General features: G+C 37.1%; 1 protein-coding gene across 2 annotated transcripts in view; it reads right to left on the bottom strand.

Annotated features, from left to right (window-relative positions):
• Nucleotides 1-2618: 2618 nt before the first annotated feature.
• LOC136569158 (DEP domain-containing mTOR-interacting protein-like) overlaps nucleotides 2619-12976 on the bottom strand; it is a 38142-nt gene continuing 27784 nt past the window's right edge. The window contains exons 7-11 of one of the 2 annotated variants that reach the window (XM_066569494.1): nucleotides 9992-10149; nucleotides 8966-9008; nucleotides 5851-6037; nucleotides 3597-3732; nucleotides 2619-2835 (exon numbers count right to left, since the gene is read on the bottom strand). In XM_066569494.1, the coding sequence (XP_066425591.1) occupies nucleotides 2736-2835; nucleotides 3597-3732; nucleotides 5851-6037; nucleotides 8966-9008; nucleotides 9992-10149 (624 nt within the window). In that variant the 3' untranslated portion in view covers nucleotides 2619-2735. Of the gene's footprint in view, nucleotides 2836-3596; nucleotides 3733-5850; nucleotides 6038-8949; nucleotides 9009-9991; nucleotides 10150-12976 lie in introns of those variants that run through there. The other variant, XM_066569495.1, reaches the window with a different exon arrangement.

Here is a 12976-nt window from a genome sequence, read left to right on the forward strand (position 1 = left end):
TGCATGTTGAAGGTTACATGTGTAATAAACATCAAAGCTGTTAGAATTAGAAATTAATTCTACATTCCAACACATGCCATCCAGTAACTTTAGTTCTGGCTATAGGTACCATGTTTGCCCTCGAATAAGTGGAAAGGTCTTTTTTGCTACTGAACTGCTGCAATTTCTCCATCAAACGACCTCATCCAATCCCTCAGCTTTTCTCTGCCTAAGAGATCCAGGTTTTAGTGTTTTTTTACTTTCTTCAGCTTACCCATAACTTCTTCATTATTTCTGTTTGTACTTGGAGCATGGTAATAACATATCCTCTGATATGAAATGTATTTGGATTAAATGTTTAGGCTAGTGAAAGGTAAAGTGAGCACACTGGGTACTCTTTTGCTATTCTCTTTCCTACCTTAAAGAGACATTCTTGGGAAGGGCTATTCACTAGCAACATGCATGCATTAGATGTCTCATTATAATAAATAAAATCTGGTTGTGTTATGGAAAGGATGCAGAAATAACCTCCCACTTTAGTTTTTTTTAAAAGGCATGGCTGACTTGATGACCATGACTAACATTTGTCCTGTAGTTCATATGTAAGCCAAGCTTAAGTGAGCTATAATTCATGCTAGAAATATTGCCCAAAAAGTGGTGTGAATACCTGGTGAAAATCACAGTAAAATCACGTATGGTCACTAAGCTTGAGAATTTCCAAATTTCTCTGGTGATAATTTTCATGTTATTGATACATGTTGAGAAAAACTTCAGTATACTTTTCAGAATGCCTTTGGTTCTTCTACCAAGAAAAGGGGATGAATTGGTACAAGAAGGAGTGGATGGCAGTCCAAGTCTCTGGGGTCTGTAGCTACTTCCTAGGAAAAAAACAACAGTCATGGGCTAATCTGATCTCTTGTCAAGCAGACGGAAAGGAACAAGCTTTGACTCAAAGAAATGTAGAAAGCGTGCATTGGCTCCTCCTCAAATTCCCTGGGTTAAAAACTAAATGTTCTAAAGCTTGATAGTTTTGGTTTTCTCTTTAAATAATTTTTCAAACTTTATGGTCATTTGAGAAATCCTAAGTTCACTCACTACACTGAATTTTTTAAATCACAGACTCATTAAGGTCCCCCTAACCATCCTTTTCTCCAGGCTAAACACCCCCAACTCCCTCAGTTTCTTCTTACAGGATTTCTACTCCACACCCTTCTACAGTTACATTGCTCTTCTCAGGACTCGCTACTGTTTCTAACAGAAAATACATTTCTTGTGTTTCATTTTGTTTGCATTTGTTTTATATATTAGTTTTTTTGTTTGCTTTTCTGCTTCCTAGCTCTGAACTGTCACTCTGAATTGGATAGCTATTCCCCAGGGAAAGTAATTCGTCTCAAGTAAACAGCATTTGTACTTGACCCATAAGTGTTATTTTCTTCATTGTGAAAATGAATAAGAAAAAGAAGTAATTCATAGCTATTTCATTATTTATTCTTGGAGTTGTAGCAGAAGTGCAAATTGCATTTCTGAACACAATTTTTAAAAATACTGTAGAATGTAGAATACGGCTGTGATGACTGCTTTTTTTCAAATACAGTTGTGCATTTTACCTCAGAATGCAGATTTATACAAAGCAAACATGGTAACATATCTAGGGTTGGGTGCCTGTTTTCAAAAAATTTGTTACACTGTTTAACTAACCATTCTTATTTCTGAAATAAATCACTGTAGCAAATAATTGGAACAGATTATCAGCATTCTTTGAAGTACTCTTGCTTCAAGCATGTAAAGCTAATGAATCTGTCTCCTAAAAAAATACATTTCTAGTGGCTGGGGGAGCATCACTTGCTTTTTTTAAACTTTTTTCTGCATTGCAATTGATATTTTCCAGGCTAATGGTACCAGCAAGTGAGTAGCTGAGTTTCTAGTGTGTTCAAACAATCTTAAGGTTTAAGGATCATATGAAAAGCAACTATCACAGCTTTTATAATTAGAATTTTACAGATGGGCATTTTTTTTGTTTATATTGGGTCCATCTTTGAACTAACCTTTGTAATTTTACTTGAATTAGTGTTTTGATAAGCTTGGAAATTGAATATCCAGATTTATTCATAGGAAAAGTTATGCTGCTCTCTTTTACTGCTAGCTTTGGAGGAAAAAAATAATTTGATTCTTGAATTGATTTCTGTTCACAAATGTGCTGTGATGTGATGTGATGGCAGATGACCAAATCAAAATCATCATAAAATTAAGACAGAATGTACAATAGTACAATAAAAATGTACAGATTTATTCCATGTAATAGTATGTAGCTGCTAACCCTTCAGTAAACCCAGCTGGTCTCAAGCATCACAACACCTAGAAACTTATAGGTAAACCTACATATGAATTATCTGGATGAAAAAACAGAACACTTTGCAAAGACTGCATTTGCAAAAAATCTACCAAAACCCCAAAAAAGCCAACAAACCACAAAAAAAAAACCCCGAGCAGGGAGTTCAAAATGCATGTGGAATGTATGTCACATCACAGTTGTAAAGTAGACTCTTTGTGTGGTCTGAGTTGAAGTAGAAATACAAAATACAGTGACAAAGAAGGCAACATTGCTTTGCATTTATTTTTTAATGCTTCCAAAAGTTCTGAATGTGTAGCAATGCTAAAGATTAGCTGCTGCTAGAATATCTCTTGAGATGACTCAGAAGATATAGTATGGAATTTTAAATGCAGAACAGAAACAGGGGAAAACCTGAGCTTTCTTCTCACATCCTTGTCTCCTCCAGTGGTCTGTTCATGAAATCTTGGATTGCCTGGTGTAGGGGTAACCATTTATTAATTGAAGCTTTCAAAGCTGTAATCCACCTAGAAGAAATGAAAGACCAACAATTGTCCCTGATCAAGTGTTATGTATACATTTCTCTGCCCTTTGAGACACACCTTTAATAAGTGGAATTCAATTCTGTTACTATGTGTACTCATAATCAGTGGATTGAAGAGATGCAGAAGTTGGAGGAGTTGGCTACAAAAACAATATAGCTTAACAGCAATTTTCCAACATACTGAAAAGCTTGAAAAGCTTTGTCTTCTATTCATTAAATTAAAGCCTAGGTAGTGTAATTAATAGGCTTTAGGTAAAAACTCCTACAGATGTTGGAATTTGACTGGATTATGGTGAGGGAATTTACCTTCAGAATGTGTTTCCATTGCCCAATTTGCTTAAATTAATTAAATTACAATGGTCATTGATCAAAGTCAATAATTCTTGGGAATGAGAAGGATATACACTCTACTTTCACTAATGAGAAGTGCCATAGCTTTTGTGTTCAGTATAATCACCCACACATAATTGTGAAAAACACCTTATCCAGGTTTATTTCCAAACCTCTGCAAGCCACCCTTGCTGTTGTTCCAGCACTGAAAAGAACAGATCTGATGACTCACATGTTACAGGATATGTTTTACTGCAGTTTGACTAAGGCTACTGCTAAAGGGAAATCTAGGGGGAAAAGTAAAAACAGACTGCAAAGTTGTCACTAGATCTTCCCAAGCTACAGAATTCCTGGTCTCCTAAAGTCTGGTAAATAAACTGGAAAAAAAAGAGAAATTAAAAATATTTGGTTTACCTTTTGTTTTCATTTACATTCTCTGCACATAAGTAAAAAGTTTTAAATTCTTCGGATGGAGGTTTGAGTTCAATGACAGATCTCTTGGAGCCCAGGGACTGCTCACTCACAACATAACCCTGCAGGTAAAGGCCACCTGGATAGAATAAAATAGTATGCATTATGTACATTGCAGATACCATTAATAGAATTACTGCCAATTACAAGCATACCAACAAATCTGGCAAATTGGATTTTCAGATTGGTGTCTTCACAGAGTTTTATATACTTTATATTTAAAAATCTGAAAGTTCTGTTTCTTTTATGAAAATTATCTCAACAATGTTAGACAGGCTTCTTATCTATCAAATGATGAGCAATAAAGATTTATTTAGCTTTTCATTAAATAGGATATGGCAAAATATTTTTCCTAGTTTTTGGCTGCCATTAATGAGGCTGCCTCTAGCTACTGTAATGTTCTTTGGAAGAGGGGCTCTTGTCACTGATACTTTCTTTCTTATTCCTTTAAAAACTAAAGGGAGATGAATTTCAACATGAAAAATAACGTGCCTAAAATCAGTTTTGGTTACTGCTGCTGCCATTAGTAACTAAGGTGTCATTGCAGGCCACATTACCCAGCTGTGAAGGAGATGCATTAGACAGAACTTGATCTTCTGGGCATTTTCATTTTAACTGTTTTTTTGCTTTGATCTTTTTATTTAATTTTTTTGCTTCAGACTTTACTTCAGTGCAACTTAAGGTGTAAGTTCACTTTATACATACATGGTAAATAGCCAGAAAGACCTGCAGAAAACAGTCTTTATTTTTGGGGAGTCTCATATTTAGGCACAACAGCACCAAATTAATGTTCTAGCATTGAGAATGATATAACAGAATGAGAATATGTGGTGAAAATGGAAAAGAAATGCACTAACAAGAAAAAAATACTCCCACATAGAAGAATTTTTATGTGGTAGGATATTTAAACACCAAAAGAAAATATTTGGCAGAAGGAACATAAGCTTCGGGGTCATAAATGCATAAAACCTAATTTCTGGATTTCTGATAATTCATTGTTTTTCTATGTGGAAACCTCAGCTTTGGTTTAATGTAAAGAGGAAATCCTTAGTCAATTTGTAAGTATGGCCTTGGGCAGATGAAGAGTGTAGCAGTCTGAATTGCTGCTAACATAGTCCAGGGTAAGGAAGCAGAAAGGGCTTTTGCATAATATCCACAGATGTTTTATTCAGCCATGTTGTGAGATGTTCAGGTTCCAGCACCAAACTACAGGGGCCTGGGGGCTGAGCCTAGTCTTGGGGCAGTACAAAGATGAGGGTCAATCAGGGAATAGGGAATAGATGTGGCTCAGGAACGTAGGAATAGGGGAAGGAGCCAATGGGGTCTAACAGAGCTTTTTGATGGAAGCTTCTTGTGTCTCCCTAGACCAGGGAATGCCCCCCAGGGTCTCCACAGAAGAGTGTTATGCAAATGACAGAAAGTGGAGTACCTTCTGCCTGATCATAATAGCATAAGTGCTAAGAAAAGTTTTTCCCTTTTGGTCTGAAGACTGGCTAGCAAGTAAAAAGAAAAGTATTTTCTTTCTGGTTCTTCTGACTGCCAGCTCCCTTAGCATAGGGAGGAAGCACTTACAGGTCCTCAGCCATCCCCTCTCTGTGTGTGAAGTAAGCTCTGCTTGCAATTGACCCCAGTAGCATCATTTGCTGCTTTGAGAGCAGGCAGCCACCCTCTCCTGCTGTGGCAGGAGAGATGGCAGCTTTAGCTGCAAATGACTGTGGCCGAATCCTGGACCACAGGCTCTCCAGCAGTAGGAAACTTTTGCAAATTGAGGGATGGAATAGCTTTAACAAGATCATGTGAAAACCTGGTAGTTTCAGAGCAACCAGTCAGAGTTCATGATATCTGTGGATACTTCCTAACATGCAGGATTTGACAGCTTTCAGGAGACTACCATCAGTGGGACTGCCTCAACCCATCATAAAGTGCTTTAGAAGGGTGAATCTTGTTTCTGATAACTGCTCCTAAGGTAATGTGTGCAGAATAACTCAATTTCAGAAAGAAAAAAATAAAAATGTGGGAGGAAAAAATACTAGGGTCAGGAATTAGGTGGCTAGTGAAGAGACTGAGTCATTCACCTTCATGGAACAGCATGAATTTCCTGATAAGAAACTCCCATTGATGGTAAAAGTTCTACTTGGAAACTGAAGTGAAACATTTCTACTTCAATAATAAATTAAAATCTAGCAGCCATCCCTACCTTGGGCAGGTGTAGACCGGAGAGTGGCATAAAAGTACAAACATCCATCCTTCAGAATGCAGTAGTGCTGAATCCAGACATCTTTGCTCCTGTCCAGCTGGTGGAGAAGCCCCAGGCACTCGGGGTTCTTAATAGCCAATGGTGGGAGTGTAGTGTTATGCAGTGTGACATCTACCCACACATGGTTCTGTAAAGTAAGTTATGTAATGAAATGTTCTGGTAAAAAATTAAGGAGGACATGCCAGTATTGAAAAGACACAAGCTCTAGTCTTCTGCTAAGAAATTAGTTTTTGTTGTGAAAATCTTCTGAAAAGTTGTGCTGGCTCTGGCTGGAATAGAGTTAATTTTCTTCACCGTAGCTAGTATGGGGCTGTGTTTGGGTTTTGGGCTGAAAACAGTGTTGACAACACAGGGATGTTTTAGTTATCGCTGAGGAGGGCTTGAACTGATCCAAGGGCTTTCTGCCCTTCACCCCACTAGTAAGGAGGCTGGGGATGCACAAGGAGTTGGGAGGGAACTCAGCTAGGAAGGTGACCTCAAGCAACCACAAGGATATCCCAGAACATACAACATGCTCAGCATATGAAACTTGGGGAAGAAGATGGAAGCGGGGGGAAGTTTGGAGTGGTGGTGTTTCACTTCCTGAGTACGCATTGTGGGAATCCACAAAATCAGAGGGTTTTGGGAAGCTGCAAAATGCAAGCCTTAGAGACAGCAGAACTGTGATTAGAGCTAAGCAGCAGCCATGAGATAGGACAGCAGAAAAATTATTTAAAATGTAGAAAAGCAAGGACAAATAGAACAATGGTCTGTGTATTAACGCTTGTCTAGAATAACTCTCTAAGCTACAGAAAAGTTTATCTAGCAAGATATTAGGAAGGCTAAAGCTTAATAATGGAGCTCTGTGCATTGTGTTTTAAGGCTTACAAGATTCAAAATAAGCAAGCATTGTTTTAACCAAAGGTACGTGTGCTCATAGTGGTTGGATAGAACTACTGTCAATATGCTTTTGCTTTGTGTGATTGGTCAAGAAATTTATAAAGTAGGTTGTAACATTAAGTTCTTTGCCTGCTGCCTAGGATGTGAGCATCTTCCCATTGTCATAACCATGTAATGAGACTGATGCTGAAAAATAAAACAGCTCAAGCCACGTTCCACAGCAGCCCCGTCCCATTTGTGATTTGTACATATACCCCCGGCTGGCAATACCCATTACATGTGATGAGGCCCTACTCTCCTGGGGATGGCTGAATACCTGTCCAGCCATGGGAAGGGATGAATGAATCCCTTGATTTGCTCTACCTCTGTGTGTGGGTTTTGCTTCACCTCTTAAAATGCCCTTATCTCAACCCACTAGTCTTCTCACTTTTAGTCTTCTGATTCTTTCCCCCTTCACACTAGGAGCTAGTGAGTGGGCAGCTGTGTAGGGCTGAGCTGCTACTGGGGTTGTAACAACAAAATTCAATGCTGAAAATGAAATTACTGTGTATGTGATAGAAAATATCCAAATGTCTAGTTTCTTCTTAAAATAATGATTTGCCTTTTCTGCACCTATTTTATTTTTCAGTACATGTTTTTTAGGTACAAACAGGTCTATTTCACAGCTGTATGAAGTTTTTTTTTTAAATTTGTCATGTTGATTACTTGACCTCAGTAGTCTTTATATAATCTGGCAAGAGAAAACTCACCATCTGCTCTTTGGGTTTCAAAGAAAATGTCGTGGTGTCTGTCAGTGGGATATTGCATTCACACTTGGATGGAAGCACTACCACACACTAAATGTTTCCCTTCCCTTCCCTTCCCTTCCCTTCCCTTCCCTTCCCTTCCCTTCCCTTCCCTTCCCTTTTTTTTTACTGTGTTGTTAATGGATGAATGCATGAATGATCTTTCAGTATGTCCAATGTTGGAAATTTTATCTAACAGTTTTATGCATGCTACACTAAAGATTGACTCTTTTGATGTGTTTTGTCTGTGTAAGCCTTTATTATCCTTTTTGGCTCAGGCTGTTTTAATGTTTCTTTAGGTTAGGATACACACTTTCAATTATGTGATCTATTTTTGCTGTTTTCAAGTGTGTGGATTCCTTCATATTGAGAAATGCTCAGGAAGAATATACTTGGAAACAAGTTTGGTTTCGCACTTAAAACCTCATGTGAAAGCTAAAGCCAAAAGAAATATATGTTCAATCAATTTTACATCAAAAGGTATTAAAGCATCAAGAAATACCGTTCACTGTTTTTAAACCTAGCATGAAATACTGGTGAAGGAATCACTCATATAATTTTTTTTTCACTCATAAATGCAGCTTTTAATTTGTACCTTGCAATTTTCATATTTTTATAAAGGTGGTTTGTCTATAGCAGGAGAGTAGGACCCATGGGGCCAGGAAAGGGCAGACTAAAATGTCTTTGACCTCTATGGTTCAAAGTCTGGAAATACTAAAATTAGCTTTTCAATTCCCATTTCAGGTGTAAGCCAGAGACCATTGATACTGAATTATGCTGGGTTGAGTAACGTCTCCAAGTAGCAGCTCAAGATCAATTATGACTGTATTTTTCCCAGCCAGAGGGGCCAGCAAAGAACATAACAGTGTAAAGAGATGGTTAAGTCAATTTTTATCAACATACTTATCTTTCTTTATCTCTGAAAACACAGAAAATAAGAACTCAGCAATCATGTCTCATTGTCACCCAATATTCTGTTGGAAAAAGTGGGTTGCCTGCAATCAAGGCAGAAATGTGGGGAATACTTAGGAAGATATGGCCCTTTTCTTCTTTTACACCGAACAGTATTACATAAGGCTGAACACAAGGCCTTGCTTTCTGCCTGCTACAATAATTTCATGTTATGTTTCCAAACCAGCCTAAAGCTGCTCATATCTGGAGAGGAAGTATTTTGATTAATTCCACCATATCGCAGCAAAGCATATAAGCTGAGTCATAATTCTGTATATGAACCGGTCTTAGATTGGGAGTGGTTCACAGCCCAACAGAACAAAAGTGTGCAGCTTCCATGTTGTTGTCTGCATCTGACCATGTACAAACACAGCTAATCTCTCTCTCAGTCTTCTGCACAATCTGCTGTACACATGCTTCTCACCTAAACACAGCATTACCTGATGGATGGGATGCACTGCTTTATCCATAGCCTCCAGCCACCTGTAATATGACAAAAAGTGAGAATAGATTAATTTGGTAGATCAGAACAAATATGCTTCACTGCCTCTTCTAATTCTTGCTGGCATATGCAGCATCTAAAGGAATGCACAATTTTCAGGACATATTTAAGGCTTTAAGTCAAAAAACAAATGGATTAAATCTAACTAAACATTGCTGGCTCTCCAAAATTTAAGTCACAAAGCTTGCTGTATAACACATTGTAATAAATAAAGGCAATATTGCAGACAGGAGAATCTACATATCAAAATGTATAGTTCAAATATAGTTCAACTTGTCAGGCTAAATGATTACTCTCCTTGTGTTTGTTATAATGTAGACAATGAATTAGTGGGAAATGTAAAAACTCTTTAAAATATTATGGGTGATTTTAATCTCTTTGTTTTGTCACCTGTTATCTTTGGGAAATGCAAAACATTATTTTTTAATTCTCTCTCTGTGTCAAACCTAAAGACATGGTCTCTTATCAGAACCAACATGTTTTTGTGGCACATTTGCATTTTAAAATACTAAAATGAAAATGTGACAGAAAGACAGAAAAGGAGATGAAGATGGGATTGTATTTATTACTAGCACTATTCTGCTTGTTGGGCAGAAGAGAGACTGATAAGCAAGTTTACATCCACAGGAAAACTTGCATTTCCATTTGATATAAAAGTGGGAGAGAAAACATGAGAATGGGGTGAAGTTTTTGTTCTCAGGATAAATGAAGAAATCAGGGGGGTAACAAAATGTGAATGTTAAAGATTTTATTTAAAGAAAAAAAGCTATGAAACTGCAAAATAATTTTTGAAGCTTCTGCAATTGAGAAATAGAAACATTATCTTCCCTTAAATTGCTGATAGATTTTTAATTTTTTCCCTAAGGATCAAGGTAGGTATTGTGAACATCCTCCAAAGATCCAACCTCCTTCTTCCCACACTGGAGTAACAAAACAGAAGCCGTGAAAATGAAGGATTTCTTACCTCTTCATTTCTTGATTGGAAGTTGCACAAAAGTAGAAAATCCTGTTTCCAGCTTGAGGTATACATTTAAAAACAAATGGTTTACCCAGACTTGTGTCGACACCAATTTCTGCTCCTTCCAGCTTTGTTACTTCCAGGGGTCTGCACTTCCCTTCATCCTGCAATTAGAAAAAAAGAATGCCCAAAGTTCAGAGCTAATATGAAACTAATCAAACACCCTCTAAACTTGTGTCTCTGTTTTTGCTCTCTTAATTGCTTTTGGTTCATCAGAAGCCATATCTGCATGCAAAAAAACTTTCTAGGTATGTGTATATATTCCAAACATTGAGGGTGCAGCTGAGTGACACCAGGATTTTCAAAGTGCACTGAAGAATTTAGGATCCTAGGTCTCTCTGATAATCAATGCAGTAGTCGCACTTTGGTTTATGCAGAAACACTCATCTTAAATGCATAGATACAGGAAAAAATACTTATACTTGAAAATAATGAGCATAATTTCAGTTTCTTTGCAAAGTTGCTGTAAATATTATTATGTTCATAAACCTTCCCACACAACAACAACCTTCAATGCAGAGCACTTCAAAACCTTTTTACTTGCTTCTGATTGTATCAAAGCTCTTTGAGAGTGAAAGGCACTGCTAATGTCTTTCTTTCCCTGTGGTAAGCAATAAAGAGCCATTAAGCTCCTTTATGCACATGGGCAGGTGAAGCAGTTTATTCCCACAATTTCCCAGCCCAGCTCTCCTTAAATACATGTCATAACTCAAAACAAAAGTGCACACATCTGGACAATGAACTCTGGCTGTATTTTAAAAAATATTCTCAGCCCCTTTTCCTTGACAATCTGTGACCGGAGCTCTAACAATTGCATAAAATTTGGTGGGAATAAAATTAAAAAAGAAAGTTAATGCTGGGGGCTCTGAAGATCATGAGTGCAATCTGCAAAATACACAGATGGTGGAGTCTCAGAATAAAACTGGTTGATTGCTGGGAATTAATTAAATTTAGTCAGAAGGAGCTGAACTGTAACTGCCTGATGTAATTTTTTCTTAGCCTAAAAATAAACATAAAGAGCTTTCCATGAAAAAAAATGCTCTTGTGGGAATTAAATAGTTAAATAATTGATTGCATTCTCACTGGCACATGGAAATATCACTTTGTTACACATAATTCTTCTGTAGAATAAAATAGTCCCTAATAATGACAACAGTATAAATAAATATTCATGAATACATTTCTTCGATTTCTACATTTCCTTGTCTTCCTATTTTTTTAATGCCAAACTAAATTTTTTTAATGTAAAACTGAAGAAGATGAAGGCAATCCTGCAAATTGTCAGTGCTGTGTGACTCCTTTACTTATAATGATTTCAAGACACAAAATAACATTGCAAAGACAGCATAACCAAATTTGGGTCCAAATCCCGTTCCTACAGTGAAGCACAACCTGTGCTGTGCCAAGGAGGCATTCTTCAGTAGGATCCTGTCCATGGTCCTGAAGACAATGGTCGCTTTAGATACTGAAATGACTGATCACAATTACTTTATATCCCTATAAACCTATTTTGTAAACACTTTCTGTGGTGTCTAGAATGAATGTAAATAGAAGTTCTGTGGCACCAAGAATTATTTATGTCCACTGTGTCTCAAATACATCGAGGAATGGAATAAAATGGATTGGGCGCATTTAAAGGGAGACCAAATGCCTTTCACTGAATGATAGAGAGCCGTGCTCCCTCTGATAATCCAGACCAGAGAATCATAGAATTGTTAAACTTGGAAAAGACCTTCCTAATGATCATGTCAAACCATTAGCCCAGCACCACTTTGTTCACTGCTAACACCATGACTTATGTGTCACATCCACATATTTGTAAGGGGTGGCTTTCATCATGTGGCTTTCATGAATAAGAGATCATTCCTTTGGAAAATATCCCTTTGCTGAAAGAATTGCCAAAGGTATATTGCTAAAAAAAAAAAATTATAGAAGTATTTTCTTATGCCTGAGACTAAAGTTCAACCCATTGATGATACTGCCATTATGGAACCTAATATACCTATGTGATGCTGACTGAGAAGATCATGTTTTGTACAGATTTTAAATGCACTAACTCAGATTTTAACTACTACTGTTCCATTCTGCACTAAACTATTTTTTTTTTCTTTCCTCAAGGTTGTGATCATCTAGTTTATGAATTCTAGGCAGTCTTCAGTATCAAACATGGATGAAGTTTTCTAGGTAGAAGGCAGGAAGCAGGTGCTTCTCTGGTACATGCTATTCTATGAACAGGAGAAACATCTGAAGTAACCATTCCTATACTGCTGGTTTTCCTAAGATGATCTGAGTTTTAGGTTAAATGTTTCTTCAAAAGAAATTTAGAGTATTAAACAATGTATAATGATGAGAAACAGAAATCAGAAAGAAATAAAAATAGAAAGTTAGATGTCTCCTTCCTATATTGTATCAAATGCTCATTAAGGTAGCGCATGTAGTCCTATTTAATTTGGTACAAGTAATTCCAGAATTCCAGTTAATGCCATTCATCGTATTTCCTGAGTGATTCATTGCATTCAAGTTTTGTTCAAGCACAGTTATACATGCTTGAAATGATACATGCTTGAAATTACAAATTAAGTTTCTTCATGTATCATTAGGAAGCTGCTGAGAAAATCTATGCACATTTCATGCTATTAGTAGCAAAAAAATACAAAAAGTAATGACATGAGTAACCATGAAATGAACTTGAAAGTAATACACAAAATAGTCTATAACTACTAGTAAGAGGGAATGAAAGCAAATTTACAGAAAACAATATCAAATCCTAGAAGGAATCTAAAAGACAATGAAAACTGAGCAGGGCTAGACAGCAGAAAAGGAAGTCTTGGCTGCCTTGGGAGACTGGCAGTAGGAAGTGTGAGGCAGTTGCCCTGAGGTCACTGGTTTAGATTGGTTTCAGGTCAGTAGTGGCATGACCAAATTTTGACT

The sequence above is a fragment of the Molothrus aeneus genome, chromosome Z, assembly GCF_037042795.1.
Source record: "Molothrus aeneus isolate 106 chromosome Z, BPBGC_Maene_1.0, whole genome shotgun sequence".
In the NCBI taxonomy this organism is placed as follows: Eukaryota; Metazoa; Chordata; class Aves; order Passeriformes; family Icteridae; genus Molothrus; species Molothrus aeneus.